This window comes from Canis aureus, chromosome 22 (genome assembly GCF_053574225.1).
Source record: "Canis aureus isolate CA01 chromosome 22, VMU_Caureus_v.1.0, whole genome shotgun sequence".
Lineage (NCBI taxonomy): Eukaryota > Metazoa > Chordata > Mammalia > Carnivora > Canidae > Canis > Canis aureus.
This window is the reverse complement of record NC_135632.1, coordinates 15,282,217-15,303,161: the sequence shown is the minus strand read 5'-3', so window position 1 is coordinate 15,303,161 and position 20,945 is coordinate 15,282,217. Positions and strand designations below refer to the sequence as shown.

Genomic DNA, 20,945 nt, shown 5'->3' with positions numbered 1-20,945 from the left:
TCTCTCTCTCCTTGACTCTTCTTCCCCAAACTCAGTTTAAGGCTGCGTGCTCCAGAGTCCTAGGCCCACTTGCTAGTGCGCTTTGATTATCACAGAGGAGCTGTTTGTCCGCATGTCTGTCTCTTCCATTAGACTATGGCATCCAAAAAGTGGCTGAATGAGGGAAGAAATAAAGGAGTAAACAAAGCCAAGGGGATGAAATAGTGTTTTTGCTTCCTAAATTATTGCACCTATGCTACCTTATATCTCATCAGACACTTAAAACTCTGCTTGGTTTTAATGAATGTAATGAAGCTATAGAAGTAACAGTAGTTGTGTGTAATGCCATTAATTGAATGTTTGCTAGCTGCAGTCTCCATAGTTATTGTTTCATTTAACTAACTCAATAATCATCTCAGGCATCATTCCCATTTTACAGAGTGAACTAAACAAAATGCTTGCCATCAGGTAAAGCAAGATGGCAGAGAACACAAAGTGGAATGCATGGATGATAACCTGGTCAGCTGTATTAATAGCATATAGGCTGGTCAGGAAAAACTGGTTCTGTTGATCAAAATAGCTCTTGGTGAGTAGTCTTTTGAGTGACATGTTCACATTTGGCACCAAATTTGACATAAAACAAACAAAGCCATTAAACAGCACTCAAAAGATGAGATGGTGATTTCTATTTATTAACATTTGGGATCACATAAATACAGTCTTCCTGTTCAGCGTGCTAGAAGGAGTGTGTGACCCAGAGTCACAAGATCAGGGTTGAAAACCCAGCTGTGCCAATTACACAATATATGATGTTAGGATTTTGGCTTAATTTTTTTGAGCCTCAGGGTCTTCGTCTCTGAAATGAAAATATTATTTCACAGCCAACAGGGGTGTTGTGAGAAAAGAAAATGAAATGGTATGTACGAATGTGATTTGGAAATGGTATAGGACTAAATGGGAGTGAGGCTGAGCATCCTTGTCCTTGTCCTTTGTTTGGGTCCAGAAGGTTGGCCTTTGGGAAGTGTTGGGATGGGGAAGGGTGATGTTCTGCGGGGTCAGTGGATATGGGCACTGAAACAGTTACAGGTTGTCTGATTTCCTGGGGGGGATGGGCAGGGTATGAGGATGCTGGGCTATGAGCCCCAGAAAAACGCATGGCATGAGCTAGTTGGGGAGGATGTGAGAATGGAGACAAGTGGTTAGAAAATTAGAGTCCTGTTGTGCTTAACGAAACAACAGAGCTGAGAGAATGTAACTGGACAGGGTTTTACGCCGGTTCACCTCTAAGCAGGGGCTAGCCTAGGGACCACAGGTCAGGTCCACAGAGTTTGACCTCTTGTTCTTTCAAGTAAAAGTTTTCTTTGCTGCAGCTCAGAAGTTTTCTGAATCTCCACGTAAGAGCTCACTTCCCTGAGGTCTCAGGGTCTTGGTTCTTAACCTATTAATCCGGTAACACAGCCAGAGCTGTTCTTCACAGGGTCACTTCCTCATCGTGTGGATTCAACCTCCTTCTTCCTCAGAAATGAAACCAAGCCTTTATCTTTTTTATTCTGATAGATTGAAAAATATTTTCCAAGTCCTGATCTCGAAATACGATCTGTTCGGGTGAAGGGTGTGCATGTGTGAGAAGAATGACCACATTCTGCCACTGTCTGGAGGTGGGCATAGGAAACAGCCCTGCCTTTCTGTCAGAGACATCGCCCTTCTGAACTTAACCTGTAAGTTTCCAGAGTGTGAATCTGTGTGACATGTTTTTAAAAAAAAAAAATCCAGTAGATCTAATATGAGACAGAATTGACGTTCTAAAAATATCCCAGCACACTGGAGATGAGGAACAAAATGAACGTGATTCAATTTCATCAGAATAAATGAGGGAATTTTTGAGCTAAAAAAATTCAGGCTTGGAAGTTTGGAAGCCAAGGAGGAAGAAGAAAACAGGGGAAGAAAAGAGAACTCCATGCCCCCCAAAAAAGAAAAAACACCTGTATATCCTAAATAAAATAAATTACCAAGCGCTGTTTGCTTACTATTTGCACTTGCAAGTCCTCAGATACTCTGATTTAATCTTCCCACACTCTGTGAGGTGCGTAGCATTCACTCCATTTTATAAATGAGGAGATTGAGACTTAGGGAGGTCAAGTCCTTCTGTGGTCATGCTGTTAGTAAGCAGGTCCCAGCATCTGCCTGTTGAGCCTGGTACAGTGAAGCATGTGGGACCAGAAGTCTAGCAGCCAGTTTTCTTTTGTTTTAAAGATTGATTTATTCATGAGAGACAGAGAGAGAGAGAGAGGCAGAGACATAGGCAGAGGGAGAAGCAGGCTCCATGCAGGAGCCCGATGCAGGACTTGATCCCAGGACCCAGGGAATAGGACCTGAGCCGAAGGCAGACGCTCAACCATTGAGCCACCCAGGTGCCTAAGCAACCAGTTTTGATCAGACCATGAGCTCTTAGGCAAGTCATTTGACTTCTCCATCCCTCAATCTTCTCACATCCAAAATGAGAGGACCAAATCTGATGCTGCTTTGGTCTACAAAACCCTTTGCAGTGGAATACCAGAAGGAATTTAAGATGTTTAGCCCAGGGAGAGGGCCATGCAGAGTAAGCCTTCAAAGGGCTGTCATCCGGGCAGAGGCTACAATTGAGGACTCCTTCTTTGTTCCCGGTGAGGACTGCTCCTCTGAGGAGGAAATGGCTGTGCTGGGTGGAGCCCTCACCATCCCCTCACCCCCTCCACCTCCCACCCCAATCTGAAGAATCTCTAGAAGCCATTCGTGGCAAATTAAGAATGAGTAAGAGTGCAACGTCCACTAAGAAGCAGGTTCTTTGCTTTTTGTTACCTAGAACACTCAGTGTCCATTTATTTTGGAGCAGTAGCTGCTCTTCTGCCCGTTTTGAGAAAGATTTGGGGCATTGGATTACCAGCTACCCCGACACGAGCATTTCTGTGTGTGGACTCAGCACCATCTTGTGGATGCAGCTCCCTGGACTGGGGATGGGCTGTGGTCATCAAATGGAAAAGAACCTCAAAACGACCCTGAAAAAGCAGCTGCAGAAGCAAAGCTCTGTTTAAGGGATCACATTTTTTAAAGGGGCTGCCTAATCTTGGAGCTAGGAACTGCCTTAGGGAATTTACTTTGATGACCCAACCCTGTTGTTAAGCCCGACACCTGGAAGAGCAGGATGGGCAGATCCAGGGACACAGCAGCCAGACCTTCCCAGGAGTTGTGTGTCTACCTGGAAGGGTATCAGTGCAGAGGCCTCCTGGAGAGGGAGCCCAAGCTCCTCCCTCCGTGGCCCTGTTCCCTATATCCTGCATCCAGCCCCACCTCCTCTCCTTCTTGCTGGTATTGATTGCCACTCAGGACATAACTTCTTTATTGTGTTTAAAGGCCCCCTTCCTTCCCAGTGAAGTGAGGATGGAACAGAATGAAGGGGTGAAGAGAACAGAGCACTCAGGTTGTAAAATGTGTTGCCTTCCCTAACTCTTGTCTACTAACACTGGTGAGGCTGGCCACTTGGATGTTTTGGCCATTTCTGTGTGTGAAGAGACTGAGTAGTAATAATCTAATCTGCGGCTAGGAGGATGGTCTGAGGCAGTCTTGCTCATCGCCTTTACCCAAAATGGAAGGAGCAATGTGTAGACCCAAAGAAGCCACTGATCTCTTCTCTGCTTATTCTTCACAGTAGGGTTGGGGTGTGTGTGATATCTTTAATGGGCTTGTAGGACCCCCCCCCCAAAAAAAAAAACCAGCAGTCACTAATTTTGTATTTGGCTTTTATGTATCTTAATATTAATATCATGATTCATGTACTCATTCCTTCAAAGTAAACGTTTGTTCTTTTAGTTGCATCACTGTACCTACGCCAGCATATTCTCGCAAGACTTAATATAGGAACCCTTACTGGGTTACCCGCAGTCCCTTATTTTGCTAAATATTTGTTTTTGCACTTCCATGAGTATTTTTTAGCTAACTTCTTTTCTTTTGGGGTCAGCCTGGCTTCCAGCTGCCCAGCCTGTCAGGAGTAGTCTTGCTTCGGCTTGCCAGAAACCCTGGAAGCCTGAGACTCTCCAGGCCACCCATCTTTCCATTCAGCTTCAGAGAAACCCCTGCTTACAAAACGGCCCCTGATTCCAGTAACCTTTCAACCAACAAGTATTAAATTGGTTGCTATTATCAAAATGAGATGGGCAAAAGGAAATGAGTTGTAGGTATTGTTTTCTGGAGTTTTTACAGAAAATTAGGGTGAAAAGAGCAATAGAATATGAGATATCTATGTTGTCTCATCTAATCTTATAAAGAACTGGGTTATATCCATTTTGTAGATTAAAAAAAAAACCAACAACAACAACAGGTTTGGGAGTGCCTGGGTTGGTTGGTTAAGCGGTTGGAGCTCAGTTGGTTAAGCACCCAACACTTGATTTCAGCTTAGGTCATGATCTTGGGGTCCTGGGATTGAGCCCCTTGTAGGGCTCTGTGCTCAGCAGAGGATCTACTTGAGGATTCTCTCCCCCTCTTCCTCTGCCCCTCCCTGCCACTCCTGCTCACTCTCCTGCGTGCTTGCTTGCACTCTCTCTTTCTCAAATAGGTAAATAAACCTTAAAAAAAAGGAAACAAAAAATAAAAAGAAAAAAAGAAAAAAACAAAACCTGTCTGGAGGTGCTAATTAACTTATCCTAGTTCATACAGCTAGTAAGTGGCAGAACTGGAGTTTAAACCCAAGAGTGTGTAAGCAGAGGCACTGTTTGATCCTCTGAGTCTAAAGATTTAACTGTACAGACAGGACGACTCAATGTACAAGAGAAGGAGAGCTTGAAACTATTGACTACATCTGACAGTTGTCAAAAATTTCCCTCTAGGACTTCAGTAGAAGCCTGAACCAAAATCCCAAATAAGAACATAAACATGTTAAACCCCAAACCGAGCCCACTTTTTTTTTTTTTTTGCTGAATAAATCTAATCAATCCATTACACTTGCACATAAACTTAAAAAATTGTAAAATCAATAAACCAAAGTGTTCTCTAAAATAAATCCTACATAACAAACGGACATGTTACTAGATTCTTAGTTTGAGGTAAGGAGGAGGTCCCAAGATGTTCGCCCTCTAAAAGTCCTGTGGTATGAGGGGGAAAGGAGCAAACGTGGTCTGCCAGGCGTCTGTCTACAGAAAAGGTAAAGAAGCAGAACATAGGGAAGGCTTTGTTTTTTTTTTTTGTTTTGTTTTAGAGAAGGGGACAAGGGACAGAGAGAGGAGAGGGACAATCTTAAGCAGGCTCCATGCCCAGTGTGGAGCCCAACTCAGGGCTCGATCTCACAGCCCTGAGATTCTGACCTGAGCCGAAACCAAGAGTTGGACACCTAACTGACTGAACCACCCAGGCACCCCAAGGGAGGCTTTATGAATGTGAAAGAATGTTGCTATCTAAAACAGGTAACCCAATAAACTGAGGTACGCTAGCTTTGCCTTACATAGCATAATTTGAGTGATCTGACATAAAAGGACAAGAAAACATTATGGAAATTTATAGATGATTTAAGTATATGTCTTAAACATTATTTTAGTCTCCTTCCTATAAAAAGCCTTTTACCAGAATCGCTAATAAATAGCTAAGTTGAATGATTTTTATTTGAATTTTTAATACTTTTTTTCCACCTGTTAAGAAGAAAACTAACAGACAATGCAACTAAAAAAAGAAAAGAATTTAGACAATACTTGTAACTAAATGCCCACATAGGAGCTAAGGCTCAGATGTAACTGCTCTCTGCATTAGGGTAGAATGATCATCTGATAAACCCTTCTGGGAGGAGTGATGAGGACCTTTGGGCACACAGTGAACTAAAACATTTGTCCCTGCCATTGAGGAATTTCACATTCCCTCTATTTGGGGCCTGGGGCCAAGGCTTGTAATATTTGTTCCTACTGACACTTGCAACTAATTATTATTTGGTAATAGTAATATTAATAAAAGCCAACATTTAGTCAGTTTGATTTTGTGCCAGACATATGCCAAGCAACTTATAGGTATTATCATTTAATCCGTGTGTTAACCCTGGTAGATTCTATTTTTAGCTCCATTTTGCAGATGAAGAGGCTGAGGTACAAAGAGCTTAAGAAATTTGCCCAAAGGTCACAACCAGAACGTGACAGAGCCAGGGCCATCCGACACCAAAGTTCAGGCTCTCGCCCACTATCCTAGACTGGAAGTGGCCTGTCTTACCCTGAATTATCCTTCTGTAGATCTCTGTTTTGTGAACAGACTAATACAGTGCTTTGGGGCCTCTCAGTTCTCCTGATTCAGGAGCATTATTTAATCTCTGCACCCGCTCGGCTTTTCAAAACCCACTTCTTTTTTTTCTTTCTTTCTTTCTTTCTTTCTTTCTTTCTTTCTTTCTTTCTTTCTTTCTTTCTTTCTTTCTTTCTTTCTTTCTTTCAGATTTTATTTATTTATTTGAGAGAAAGCACAAGCAGAGGGAGCAGCAGAGGGAGAAGCAAGGTCCCCCGCTGAGCAGGGAGCCTGATGCAGGACTCCATCCCAGCACTCTGCAGTCATGACCTGAGCCGAAGGCAGATGCCTAACCTACTGAGCCACCCAGGAACCCCTCAATACCTATTTCCTATAGGAGCCCCTGTGTTGCACTCAGTAATTGGTGAGTGGTAGGCATTTGATAAATAGTACCTTGAAATAGAAGTGGATCAAAAATTAATAATTTTGGGGAACCTGGCTGCCTCAGTCGGTAGAATATGCAACTCTTGATCTCAGGGTTGTAAGTTTGAGCCCCATGTTGGACATCAACATAACTTAAAATCTTTAAAATAATAATATTTATGAGCACCATATATTACTTTGAAGTTTACTTTTTTTTTTTTTTTTAGAAAAACAAATTTAAAGTAGAATGTTACGAAGAATTCCGAATTTCCCTAATGTATTCGCCACAGAGCCACCTGGTGGGCCATATGGCATCTTTGTACATTTTAAAGAAAAGGCCCCCTCCATCTGGCAGGAGGATACAGCCCTCACCAGTGCACCTGCCTGGCCAAGGAGAGCATAAGCTGGCTCTCAGCCTCCCTTTTCTCACAGCATATCACACGGCATAACCTGTCCCCCTGCATGTGGCAGCCCTGCTCAGGTCCAGCCAACAGTTTGCCAAGGACTCACACACTAGTAAGTAGGCTGGGGTCATGAGCATATGAGACTTTGATACCAAGAAAGAGGTGGAAAAGCCGAGTTCTTCTTCTTGTTGTTCATAAATCTGAAATTGGTTTTTGAGTCACACTGCTTGGATCTGAACACCAGCTATGCTGCCCACTAGTGAAATGATTCTAGTCAAGTCATACAGCCTCTCTGCATCTCAGTTTTCTCATTTGCAAAATCAGGTTGCCATGAGCTTAATCGAGATGGTGTGTGCAGAGTATGTAGAACAATACTGGATGCATGGACATGGCTGACATATAAGGTGGATTTCCTCCTAACAAATGAACGAGTCTTACTGAGGACATTGATGCATTTGTGGTGGGATGTCAGTGTCACATGAAAGTAGTCCTTGGGAAGGCTACCCAGGGGGGCTCTGACACAAGCAGGAGACAATAGTGAGCTGTTTCTTCATAGCATAGTTCAAAGTCATGGGCCAGTGCATGTGCGCAGCTTTTTTATACTACACCCACATGTTTATTACTTTGAAATTTTATTTTTTTTAAAGCTATTTTAAAAGTTTGTTTCCAAGTTAACCCAAGCACTCAGGGGCAAAGTCCAAATCCTTTGAGTTTAAACTATTTAAGAACAAAATTCATCTGAGTACATTTTAAAGACTTTATTGGCTTTATTCAGTGATTTGTGAATTGGGAAGCATCCAATCTAACAGATAAAAAGGAGCACCAAAGAGCTGTGTAAGACAAGAGATTTTATAGGCAGCAGGGAGCAGAAGAAGGAAGTTACACTAGGCAAATGGATTGGTTATTGCAAGGCTGCTTTCCTTATATAGGACAGCAGGGTATCATTGGGCAGATTGCTTATTTAATGCTGATCAGTTGATTCCTGACTGACTGGTTTAAGATTCCATTTCAGGAAGAGCCAAACTAAGTTATGTTTCAGTTTGGTGACGTGGGGCTTAGCATAGGTGACTCCATTTTGGGCATTGTCTCTCACAGATCAAGGCATATCAGTAGAGCTTCAAGTATTGTTCTTTTCCTTCACTTGAGCCAAAGCAGAAATAGTAAGTCCTTTTTCAGTGTTTTGAAGCCGTGTTTCAATGTTTCAACTTGTTTGAGCAATGACAGCTTTGTGGGCAGCAGATGGCCCTGGCTTGTCCTATCTAGCCCGGCTTTAGGCTAGCAGTGTTGATCTGGTTACGTGTGTGTGTTTCCTTGTAGCATGTCAGAACAACCTCTTGACTTTTTTATGCTCAACAAACATACTCATCCCTTACCATAGGTGACAAATAGGGCAATTCGTGTTGCCTTAATGCTAGATCCAGAAAGCTTGGTTTCAGTGCCCAATGTAGTGGGCTTTAGAAGGCTTGGTGTTTGGTTGCTTTTTGTTTTTGTGTTCATTTAATAAAGCTTTATTAGCACCTGTCATGTGACAAGTCCAGAGCTGGGAGCTGGGGATACTGGTGAACAGTCTTAGTCCTTATAAAACTGATACTCTTGTGGTAAAGGTACACATTTGTTGATACTTAATTACAATCATAATGAGTGCTATGAAAGAAGAAAAGTATGCTAAGAATATGTAATGGATGAACCTAATTAAGGGGGAAAGGATTGTTGGATGGAGATAAGAGTAGGCTGCCATCTGGGCTAGGAGGGCGTTCTAGGATGCAGAAGCAACACATGCAAAGGCCTGGAGGTAGGAAGATCCTAGGCATATTCAAGAAATAGAAAGAAGGCTGCCGAGGCAGGGTAGAGTGGCAGGAAATGGGGTTTAGTCGCAGAGGACTTATAAGCCTTGGTGAAGATATTAGAATTTGGATTTAGGGTGTTAATGAGCTTCACTGGCCAGGTCTCAGTTCCGTGTTTATGGGACTCTTTTCTCCATTTGTCATGGAGAAAGCGCACACCCAGAGTTGGCCCTCCCCTGGAGAGTCTCTTTCCCTGGTGCTCCCCTGAGGCTTCATGCTCACTGCTCTTATGCCATACTCTGACTGACAGATCTCCAGCATGAGCTTCTTGATCTTTGAGCCTGCATCATCCCCAGTCCTATGCTGAGAAGGCAAATCTAAGTACTCATGGGGGAGGGGAGGCAAATGAAAACTCATTTTCCTTATTACACACACTTCAGATTAGCAAATCCTGGCTATGCATTTCCTTTTGTCTTCTGAATGCATGGACTGAATTGAATTGGTAATAGACTTTTAAAAGTCAGCCTTTTTTGGGGTGCTTGGGTAGCTTAATCAGGCATCTGCCTTCAGCTCAGGTCATGATCAACCTTTTTAAATACTGAAATTTTAAGTTGGCAACCTGTGGGTGTAAAAGCCTTGGTGTCAGGTGTGTAACCAATTCTGGGCCATGGAGCAGACCTTAGGACTGACTTAGAGGATGCCTCTGTCCCTCCACTGTCTGCCCGGCTGGCCTTGAGTGCCCAGGCCCAGGGCCATTCTCTACCAATGCTCAGCTTGCCCTGGTGATGGCTGCTCATGGCCAGGGGTCTGCTTGCCTTAACTCCGATCCCACTCTGACACATTCTGCTTCATGACAGGCAGTGTTTCTTGGTTACTTCTTGGCATGTGACCCCAGCTGGCTGCCCCCGGCAGCTCTAGCTCTTGAATCTCAGCCTGGGTCTGTTCCTGCCACGGGCTTCTCAGTGGTGATCCTATACAGTGAGCCTACCGTCTGGACTTGGCACAGGACAGTTCTGCGCTGGGTAGATCAGGTCACCTGCTCTGTCTTCACTCCTGTTGTGAGTGCACATGCCCATGAGACAGCAGAGAGTAGGGGGCTGAGCACTGTGCTGCCATCCGAAATTACAGCTCCCCTGTAAGCAAGGCACTATCTGGGCTCAGTTTCCACTTGATATTGTGGACCCAATAATATCAGCTTCTATATATACCCTGCACAGACTCTTCTAATTCTCTTAACCCTGTGAGTATATAGTAATATCTCCATTTTACATGCCTACTACACAGGATGGTGAGGGGATTGAAAGAATTAATACGTGAAGTGCTTTACAACCTAAAATGCATCAGATAAAAGCAAACTTATTCTAAATTGATTAGGGAAATTCAAACAAATTGTCATAGCAATATGTAGGGTGCCTACCCATATCTAATACTGATTTAGAAACGTATCTATTTACAATATGGATTGTCTATTTAGTAATTGAATGTTGAGGGTCTACTATGTGTCAGGCACTATTCTAGGTGCTTAAGATACATCAGGGAAGAATATCAAAGATTACTGCCCTTGTGGCACTTAAATTCTAGCAGGCAGATGGATAGTAAGCAAGAGGTAAAATGTGTAATCTGTTGGAATGTTATGGGTACTGTGGCAAAGAGAAAAGCAGAGCAGCGTTCTGGTATCAGGAATGCAGGGGAGAAGGACGCGTTGCTCTTTTAATCAGGGTGAGCATTTGTGTTTTTTGTGCACAACCCACTTAAGTCATTCAGCAACTGTTTCCTGAGTGCCTGTCATGTGCTGTGTCCTGTAGATGTAGCAGTGAACAGGATGGACAAGGTCATTTCCCTCCTGGAGCTTCCCTTTTGGTGGGCAGAGTATGGACAATGACCAAGCAAACACATGTGATGACTACAGGTTGAGATGGGTAGTATGAAGGAAAACTATCATACTTCAGGCATTGTGAGAGCAAGTGAAAGCAGGATCAAATAGATGGACAGGGTGGTCCCTCCAGTATGACATTTGACCAGGGCCTGAAGCATGCGAGTGAGCCAGCCACAGGCAGTACTGGGATCCGTGTGTTTCAAGGCCCCGGGGCCGGAAGAGACTTGGCAGATAGAGTAAGCATAGGGAGGCCTGTGTGGTGAGCACAGAGTGGGATGGAAGGGAGCAGGCAAGTCTAGAGACAGTGAACAGGACCTGGGGACCACACCAGGCCTCACAAGCCAGTGAAGCGTCTGGATTTTGCACCGACTTCAGGGAAAGCCACTGAAGGGTTTTCAGCAGGGCTTGACTTGATATCGTTAATGTCCCATGTATCATATGAAGCATGGACTGTATAAGCAGTTCTCTTGAAAGCCACCAGCTGAACGGGACACGGTCAGTTCTCAAGCTGATTCCAGCCCACACTCCCTGAGCCCCACAATGTGCCAAGCACTGCACTTCATGCTGGGTGTGTTGTGTCATTCATTTCTCCCTGCCCGATTCCTGGCCTATCGAGAAAGAACCAGTGTAAACTGTGATTCCTTATCATAAGTAGTCCTCAGAAAGCTGGGGTGCAAAGGGAGCAGGGGGTGGAGAGGGAGGGTGCCGTGGGGAGGTGGGTTTATATAGTGTAATGCCAAAGCAGCAGTTGGTGGACCCGTCCTTGCGATTAGCTGGAAGGTCAGCCTTGTTCAGTACCCAGAATATCTGACAGTTCTTCCCTTGGCCTTTCCCAAGAGAAAACAGTCAACTGAGAGAAGCATGGGCCATTAAATCAGTTGGCCTTTTAAAGGCTCACAATAAAAGTATTTGGTTTTTGAAACCAACTCTTGATGATAAGCTCACCTCAAAATGAAAAGTTTCAGAGGACAAGAGCCCTGTGCTGGTCATCTTGGTAACTTGGCCCCCACAGCATTCAGATTAAAAATGCCTCCCACATTAGGGACTCTTAGTCTCAGTGAGCTTGGCTGAGATGAGAAACGAATACAGCACTGGAGGGCTTCAAAGATAAACACTTGAAGCCTGTTGGCCAGGTTTCTTAAGCAAGCAGGTATGTAGGCAAGCTCGATCCTGAGATGAACCCAAGGTACACGGGCTACCCTGAAATACTGTTGTGTTTGAAAAAGAAAGAGAGAAGCCAAGGACCTTTCCCCCCTTTCATCTTTCCAAACAAGCAGCCTGAAATATTTAACTGAGCACATTGCATCACTCATGAATCTGATAATACTCGTTCTTACAATCAATATGCACGCAACTACAAGTCTAGAGACCAAATGTTTACCTTTTCAAAGTAATATATTCAAGTAAGGTTGTTAAAGCCAACCTCCCTCTGTCGAATACACCCTGGCAGCTTTCTGATGTCAGCCTTTCAAATGGCCTGATTTTCAGTTGAAAGAGCAAACTTGCCTTGCCTTATGATGCCTTCTTGAATCCAATAGTTTAAGTGCATTAAAAATCTGATAAATGCAGCTCTTCTCTACCCTTTTTGAACTACATTTAGAAATCAAGAGGATTTTCCTTTTCCCAGACACAGCCATACTCTATAAAAGGCTTCTGTTTTGTAATCTGTTTTTGAGATCCGATGCGTGTGTTTCTAACACCTTGTCACATGAGGTCTGACGTCGTCACCCACCATGACTATGAGAAAGTGCCCCGCAGAGATGTGTGTGGGATGGTGGAGCGGGATCACTGAACAGTGTCCTTCATCGGCACACTTTCTACAGGGACTCTCAGCCCCGGGCAGTAGCTTCCACTTCGATATGGGCCCCGTACTGCCCCAAAATGGACTGGGCCTTTGACTTTTGCAGGATTCCAGGTCGGTATCCTAATACAATGTGTTCTTTTTTTAGTTGGGTTTTATTTCTAAGTTTCTTTTTATAGCAGAAGACGTGCAGTTGAGAGAAGCAAAAGTTGCCCTCTTGGTTCAGTTTTGTTGTTATGTACGTTAGGAATTAAGTGGCCAACTTGCTGCAAGAGGGCTCTTGGCCTTTGCCTCTGATCTGAAGATATAGAAAAATGGGCCTCAGTCTCACCCTGGAGAGTGGCTTTATTACTCAGGATAGTGTTACCTCACTCTCTGTCAGGTCTTAAAGATTTACTAATAAAAGCACACCACATTTTATTAGCAAGCCCTATAAAGTTCTACATGATAGATATGTTGTTGATTAATAACCTAGAGGTTTTCCAAGGTTTTTTTTTTTTTTTTTTTTTTGCACTGTGAGAGTTAAAGTTTATGTGGAAATGCTCATTTTAAGTTTTTTGACCTCTGTGTCTTTCAGTAAAATTGCCTGGACTAATTGGAAAGGGAAGATTTAACTAAGCTGGAAATACAGGGAATGAGTTGCTCAGTCACAGAATGAGTGAACCAGTACCTAAACGCGGTCTCCAGGATCTACTGGGGAATTTAATAGATGAGTGGATAGAATCGTATGGGCACACACAACACTGACCAAGCTAACCTTTGAGATTTGGAAGGCAGGACTGCAAGCAGTGCTAGATAGTTCAAACAGAAGAGAGGCGGCGGTCCTGCAGATCAAGGAACAGTTTTCACCTTAGTCTGTACAGTGTGTGTGTGTGTGGGGGGGGGGGCACTGTCGGTCCCCCAGGTTTTCCAGCCATGCCTGAACTCCAGAGATGGTTAGCAACCACTTTAAGCTTGGGAGATTAAAGGTAGCTCTGGAATGTGTATCTGCGTGACTGTGGGTGTATCTGTGTTTCTCCATCCCTTGGTGTCTCCCTCTCCTGGGGATTTTTGCTTTGTATTTAACCACATTTTCATCCACTTTGTTCCTAGTTCTTTTAAACCTATGCCTGATTTCATTTATTGCGAAGATAATTTTTAAATAATTTCTTTAATAATCATTTTGAACAGGATGCCTGGGTGGCTCAGTCAGTTAAGCATCTGCCTTTGCCTCGGATCATGATCTCAGGGTCCTGGGATGGAGCCCTGGGTCATGCTCCCTACTCAACAGGGAGTCTGCTTCTCCCTCTCCCTCTCTCTACCATTACTCCTGCTTCTGCTCTCTCTCTGCCAAATAAATAAACAGAATCTTTAAAAAAAATCATTTGAACATTTTCTTATAGGTTAGAGTAGCATTTCTCAAACTTTTTGGCCCCAGGACTCCCTTACGCCCTTATGAATCATTCAGGACCCAAAGAGCTTTTGTTTATCTGAGTTCTATATCTATCAATATGTGCCATATTCAAAATTTAAAAGGAGAACTTAAAAAATAATTAACTCATGAATAATGACTACAGTAAACCCAGTTACATGATAAAATAATGTATTTTATTTATTTTATTTTATTTTTAAAAGATTTTATTTATTTTGAGAGAGAATGGGCAGCAGAGGGGTAGAGAGGCAGAGGGGCAGAGGGAGAGGTGGACCCCCCACTGAGCAGGGAGCCTGACATGGGACTCGATCCCAGTACCCCGAGATCATAATCCTAGCCAAAGGCAGATGCTTAACCGACTGAGCCAGCCAGGAATGCCAACATATTTTATTTTAAAAAATAACTGTTTTCTAAGGCAAAAGATATAATGAAGAAGAATGGCAAATATATAATGTTTAGTCTGATAGAAAGGCAGCTGGATTTTCATATCAGTCGTTGAATTCAATGGCCAAGCATGTTGTTGTAGTTGATGTAAAGAAAACCTAGCCTCATACGAATAGATCGTTGGAAAGGGGAGAATTTTTCTAATAGCTTTTTCAATTAATTGTGGATATTCTTTGATACTACATCCAAACCTTGACAGGCAGGTAGTTTTTTAAAGGTTAGTTGCAACATGGAGCTTGAAACTCTAAGTTTCCAAGTTCAACTATGGCAATGAACTTTCCATACTTGGTCACATTTAAATCTACTAATGTCTCTTTCACCTTTTAGCCCGTACATGTTTTTTTTTTTTTTTTTGTAAAAATACCATTGGTTATATGGTTATATGGAAAATATTAGTTCACTAAACTATGCCTGTCTTCCAGACTCATTGCACGCTATCCAAAAATCACATTCGTTAACCTCATTAGAAAAATAATTATGTATTGAGAAGTGTAGAGCTCATCGTAGTAGATACCAAAGTTTATGTTAAATCCCAACTTTTCCGAAATTGTAATTTTTTTTTTTTAATTAATGAGAGACACACACAGAAAGAGGCAGAAATATAGGCGGAGGCAGAAGCAGGCTCCTTCCAGGGAGCCCAATACGGAATTCAGTCCCTAGACCGGAACCATGCCCTGAGCCAAAAGACACTCAACCACTGAGCCACCTAGCCATCCCTCAAAATTGTAATTTTCACCTGAAAGTTGAATTTTATTACTGGCAATAAAATGGCTGCTTCCTTGAGGGGCACCTAGGTGGCTCAGTCAGTCAAGTCAGGTCTTGATTTCAACTCAGATCATGATCTCAGGTTGGGCTGAGCTCTGAGCAGGGAGTCTGCTCAAGATTCTCTCTCCTTCTCCCTTTGTCCTCCTTCCATGCTCATACTCTCTCTTTCTAAAATAAATAAATCTTTTTTTTTTTTAAAGAAAGAAATGACAAGCATACTTAGTTCATTTTCAAGTAAATGTTTGCCCAGATACCCACATCTGAATAACCATAGTTTGTCAGTCATTTTTTCATGTAACAAATGGTGTTCCATGAAAAAAATTTGGCTAGTCCAACTCACAACTCAAAGAACCACCCACATGTTTTACCTTAAGGCAGTCATTGTTTTTTCAGTGTGCACTGCAAGTGTTTTGTGTGTACCTCCCATTTTGTCACACAGAATAGTAAAAAGCTGTATATTCAGTGGTCAAGATTTAATAAAATTAATAATTTTTACTTTTTCATCTGGGTGTTACTGGCTGATGCTTGCTACCACACCGACTCTTTGACCCATCATTGCTTTTGTACTGTTAATGCACATGTTCCACATGGTGGGTGGGGGGAGGCAACTGGCATCTTTGTGTTATTATGAAATAGTTTTGACATCATAAACCTGCTGAAAGGGTCTTGGGAGACTTGAGGTCCATGAAACACTTTGAGAACTGCCAGATTAGAAGGAAACTTAGGGGTAAGAAATGGACAGAAATTAATTTTTATTTTTCTAATAAAAGTAGAGAGTTAATTTTGCTCTCTGTAGAATAGAATTTGGATTCATCTGCTTCTCATCTTTAAAGTTTAAATCAGGAACTTTTCTAAGCACAATGTGTAAGCCATTTGCTGCTCGGGGTCTGAGGAGCCAGTTCCTTTTGCTGTCAACATCATCAATAATGTACTGTACCCTACAGGTGTCAGGAGAACAAAGATGAGTTAGATTGACCCTGCACTCAAGGAGCAGGGAGGGAAGGATATAAACATGAATAGATGTATAACACTACACATTATAATAAAGGTAGGAACCAAAAATCTAGAAATTCCAGAGGACAGACGCTGCCCAGATGGGCTCTTCCCTGAGATGAGTAAGTTTAAGGAATTGCCAAACAGAGGAGCTAGAGGCTAGGAGAGAAGAAACTGAAGAGGAAATAATTTTTCTCATAGAGCTTTTATACAGATATAATTTGCAAATCTTCCAAAGTTAGGAAAAAGGTATCCATGCCTAGGGAGTATGGGTACTATGGGTGTTAATGGGTGCACTGGTCTGGGGGAGGGAGGCTAGGATGGAGAAGGCGGCTTCTGCTCTGTACCTTAATAGACTTCTGTACTGTTTGAATACTTTACCACGAGCATAGACTTATTTTTTTTAAGTTTATTTACTCATTTTAGAAAGAGCAGGAGCACAGGGAGAAGGGGCACAAGGAGAGGGAGGGAGAAACCCAAACAGACTCTGCACTGAGCACAGAGCCTGACTCAGGCTCAATCTCATGACCCCAATTAGGACCTGAGCCAGAACCAAGAGTTGGACGCTTACCCAGTTGACTGTACCACCCGGGCAGCCCTATTTTTTTTTTTTTTTAAAGCTAGTTCATTCTACAAGCAGTGAAGAAAAGGTAATTTAATCATCAAAAGTATCTTATTTAAGATACATCTTTGTTGGGACACCTGGGTGGCTCAGTGGTTGAGCATCTGCCTTTGGCAAGGGCGTGATCCTGGGATCGAGTCCCGCATCAGGCTCCTCGCAGGGATCCTGCTTCTCCCTCTGCCTGTGTCTCTGCCTCTCTCTCTGTCTCTCATGAATAAATAAATAAGATCTTTAAATTAAAAAAAAAGATATATCTTTGCATTATATGTATGTGTATTTATTAGAGAAGGTTGGAATATGGCAGGAGACAAAAGCAGCAGAAGATCCTAAATATGTGAATTAACTAGAATTTCCCAATGGCATTTATATAAAGTATAAATACAAAGTCTGTTTATTGAGACACCTGAGTGGTTCAGTGGTTGAGTATCTGCCTTTGGCTCAGGTCATGATCCCTGGAGTCCTGGGATGGAGTCCTGCATTAGACTCCCTGCAGGGAGCCTGCTTCTCCTTCTGCCTATGTCTCTGCCTCTCTGTGTCTCTCATGAATAAATAAACAAAATCTTTAAAACAAAAAAACAAAAGTATGTTTATCCTATATTTATAAAATTCTTAAAAGCATTTTACATACTTTTAAGTACATTTTATGTAAATATACACATATGTACTTACAACTATAATATAGAATTTTATATTCATATAGAGGTTTTTATTTTTTCATATATATATGCTTATATACAAATGTACACTTACATGTATGTGTATAAGTATAAATAGAGGATGATTCGCCCTTATTTCCCCAGGACTGAACCAATATATACCAGTGTCTCTGGCATAGTTGTTAGTTTTACCCCTTTTCTCTCTCAAGTGTCTTTTTTAGATGCTGAATTATATGTTTGCCCTATCTTTATATATACCTATATATTTATAAATAAGTGTATGACTACATAAACATTTTTACATAGTATATATTTATAAAGTCACACATTTATTTGTACATACGTTTGAATAGATTGCATATGTGTATTTAGAAGATATATGTTAAAGGCTTTTATAGCTTAAATACAAACTCAAGAAAATAGTAACAAGTCACATGACTACTGTTAGTTATCTTTTTTTTTAAAGATTTATTTATTTATTTATTCGGAGAGAACAAGAGAGAGGCAGAGACACAGGCAGAGGGAGAAGCAGGCTCCATGCAGGAGGCCCGACGTGGGACTCGATCCCCGGTCCCCGGTCCCCAGGATCACACCCCGGGCTGCAGGCGGCGCTAAACCGCTGCGCCACCCGGGCTGCCCTACTGTTAGTTATCTAATGACAAATTATTTAAAAGAAATGTAGGCCTACATTAAATTAAAAAAAGAAATGTAGGCCCACCAGAGTTTTTGCCTCTACATTTTTATTAGCCTTTTTCATGCTTATCTACTCCATCTTGGTTAATACTACTGAGAATAGTGAGTTTATTGTGTGAAACTTGCTTTTTAGGAAACATTTTAGAAAGTTACATGTAAATTAAAAGTCATCTTCCCATCTTCTATTTATTTTTCTGAGGTCTTTCGTGGGCTTTCCATTGGCAGGAACTCCTAAGGCTTCAATATTAAGTTACTCTCTGTAAAGAAATATAGTAGAGGAGATCACTTCAACTTTTTAAAGTCAAGAATACTATTTTTGCTGAGGATGACTGCCCCCCCCCCAAAAAAACCCATAAAAGGTCATTTATTAGTCTTAATTTTAATCATGGGGATATCTTTAAAGTAAGTATATCTGATAAGATTTGTGAGTCTAATGTTATTTCACATAATTTACTTATCAGTCTCAACAAAGGAAAGCAGCTAAAGGGGCCAGGCTGGTCATGTTACAGAGAGAGCCACTTGGTGGGAAGTGGCTGGGCTAGCAGTTTGTGTGTACAGGTGACTACGATGAGGGGACACAGCTACTAGGCGCCCTGTCCTTCTTGCCAGGCAGGCAACAACTACTGTTGCCCCCTCTTCATATTGTTCAAGAAAAGGTGTATGATTTATATGTTAAATCTTACTCTTTTCAACATCAGCCCAGTTTTTCAAAAACACAGTTCCAAAGACCAGGTTGGTCAGACGAAACCTGCAGGAACCAGACTTGCCTGTGGTCCTCTGGTCTACAGACTTCAGACTCATTTCGTTATTGCCCTTTGAACATGTAGAATGTGGCTTTTAGCTGCAGCAGCTTCTGAGATGGTCAGGTGACTATGGTTGGGAGGTAGGTCAGGTGGAAGGCACTGGTAAGCTCGAAAGGGTGGTGCCAGAGTCTTAAAGACATTCAGGTACATCTTCAGCAGCTTTCATTGCTTTTTCCAGTTTGCATTTGCAGATTTGGGTTTTTTGTTTTAAACTCTTACATTGACTCCTGGATTATAAACTTGAGGGCATGAAACTCTGTGCCTGTCTCTGAGTGAAATTCTCTTTCCCCTTTGTTTGTATCTGCAGAGCTAAATTCTACCCTCAAGATGCAGTAAATGGCGCTTCCTCCTGCAAGGCTTTGTCGAGCTTCTCCCTATGCCTTCCCTCGCCCCCCATTCCCATGATGCTCCCCAGAACTCCCACCGTCTTCTCCATCTTCTTCGGGCCTGCCTGCCTGTGTGATCCTGCACATTCATTCTGTCTTTGTCATTCAGTGTTTCATAAACACATCTTATTTCCCTTGCTACACCACAAACCTTTGAAGGCATGGGGTTTATTGTTAGCATGGAGTTTTATTGTCAGCCCCCCAGGCCTGGTTTTAGCTAGTTGATAAAAAAATACTTGGGGTGCCTGGGCAGCTTGGCTGGTCGGTTAAGTGTCTGACTTCTGATCTCAGCTCAGGTCTTGATATCAGGGTCAGTAATTTAAGCCCTGTGTTGGGCTCCACACCCAAAAACCAAAAGCAACTTGAAGAGCCTCTGAAACAAGGTGGGAAAGAGGCTCGTCAATGTTTACATGTTGTGTCTTTTTAATTTGGTATGTGAATATATTCTTTGTTCACTAAATAAATATAAAAATGCATACAGATTCCAGGATCTTGCCTCAGCTATTCTACACCAGAATTTCTGTGGGAGCAGGGAAGGGGGATATCTACAAATCTGTGCTATTTTAAAGCTTCCCAGGTGATTTTGATGCATAGCCAGGTTTGGGAAACTACTGTCCCAATGCATATAGTAGATATTCAGTAAGCATCCATTTAAAGGAAGAATGAACTCTTGTCTACTTATAACATTTAGCCTGATCCCTGTACTTAACAGTTATTCCATAAATATTGGTAGAGGGAATGAAAATCTATTTTAAGTTCAGATACCACCCCCATCCCACTTTCTTAGGTGGAGTGGGGCTGTCTATATGCCCCCACTTCTCAGTCCATTTGGGTGGATGGGCAACTTCTCTGCTGGACCACAGATGTACCACAGATGGCCAAACTACTGGTCTTTTACAGCCAGCTTGCCCCTCCCTCTGATCCTTTCAACACACTGCAGCCTGAGTGATTGGGTGTTTGTTTGTTTGTTTTCAACTGAAATCTGGTTATGACTTTCAGTGGTTCCCTCTTAACCTGCAATATTAAATTTACTGTTAGGAGTACTTTAGGGCCTTTATGATCTGGTCTGACCCTTCCTTTCTTCGCCCAAGTCATTCAGTAGAAAGAGTGTTGAGGCCTGCCATGTGCCTGGCACTGCTGAGGACACTAGGGACACAGCAGTGTGCACACCCTCTCCTACCATCACACAGACCCACTTATCAGTCCCTGAGTGCAGTACACCCACCTTTTTAAACATTTTTTGTTTGTTTTGCCCATGGTGCTCCTTCTGCTTAGAATGCCTTTCCCAGGGATGCCTGGGTGACATTGAGCATCTGCCTTTGGCTCAGGGCGTGATCCTGGAGTCCTGGAATCGAGTCCCACATCAGGCTCCCTGCATGGAGCCTGCTTCTCCCTCTGCCTATGTCTCTGCCTCTCTCTCTGTGTCTCTCATGAATAAATAAATAAAATCTTAAAAAAAAAAAAAAAGAATGCCTTTCCCATATCCATGTTTTACTTATTGATTGATCAGGGCCTCTATAAATAATAAGTTGGCATTTCATCCTTTAACACTTTGTACATACTTTTTTAACATAAGGCCTGTCATCCTGGATTCCAATTATTAGTCGACAGTTCTCTTTCTTCCCCTACACTCTAAGCCCCTTGAGGACAAACAGGTGCCTCACATTCTTCAGTATCTTC

The 20,945-nt window shown here is 42.4% G+C and overlaps 1 protein-coding gene across 25 annotated transcripts in view; it reads left to right on the top strand.

Annotated features, from left to right (window-relative positions):
- Window positions 1–20,945, top strand: part of ZBTB38 (zinc finger and BTB domain containing 38) — a 132,720-nt gene that overhangs the window by 101,402 nt on the left and 10,373 nt on the right. For 9 of the 25 annotated variants that reach the window (XM_077864899.1, XM_077864898.1, XM_077864896.1 and 6 more), the window contains one exon: window positions 1,537–1,697. The exons of 10 other annotated variants lie outside the window; for them this stretch is intronic. In XM_077864899.1, the coding sequence (XP_077721025.1) occupies window positions 1,598–1,697 (100 nt within the window). In that variant the 5' untranslated portion in view covers window positions 1,537–1,597. Of the gene's footprint in view, window positions 1–1,536; window positions 1,698–3,369; window positions 3,387–12,367; window positions 12,607–19,186; window positions 19,748–20,945 lie in introns of those variants that run through there. 6 more of the 25 variants (XR_013361103.1, XR_013361099.1, XR_013361101.1 and 3 more) reach the window with 5 other exon arrangements.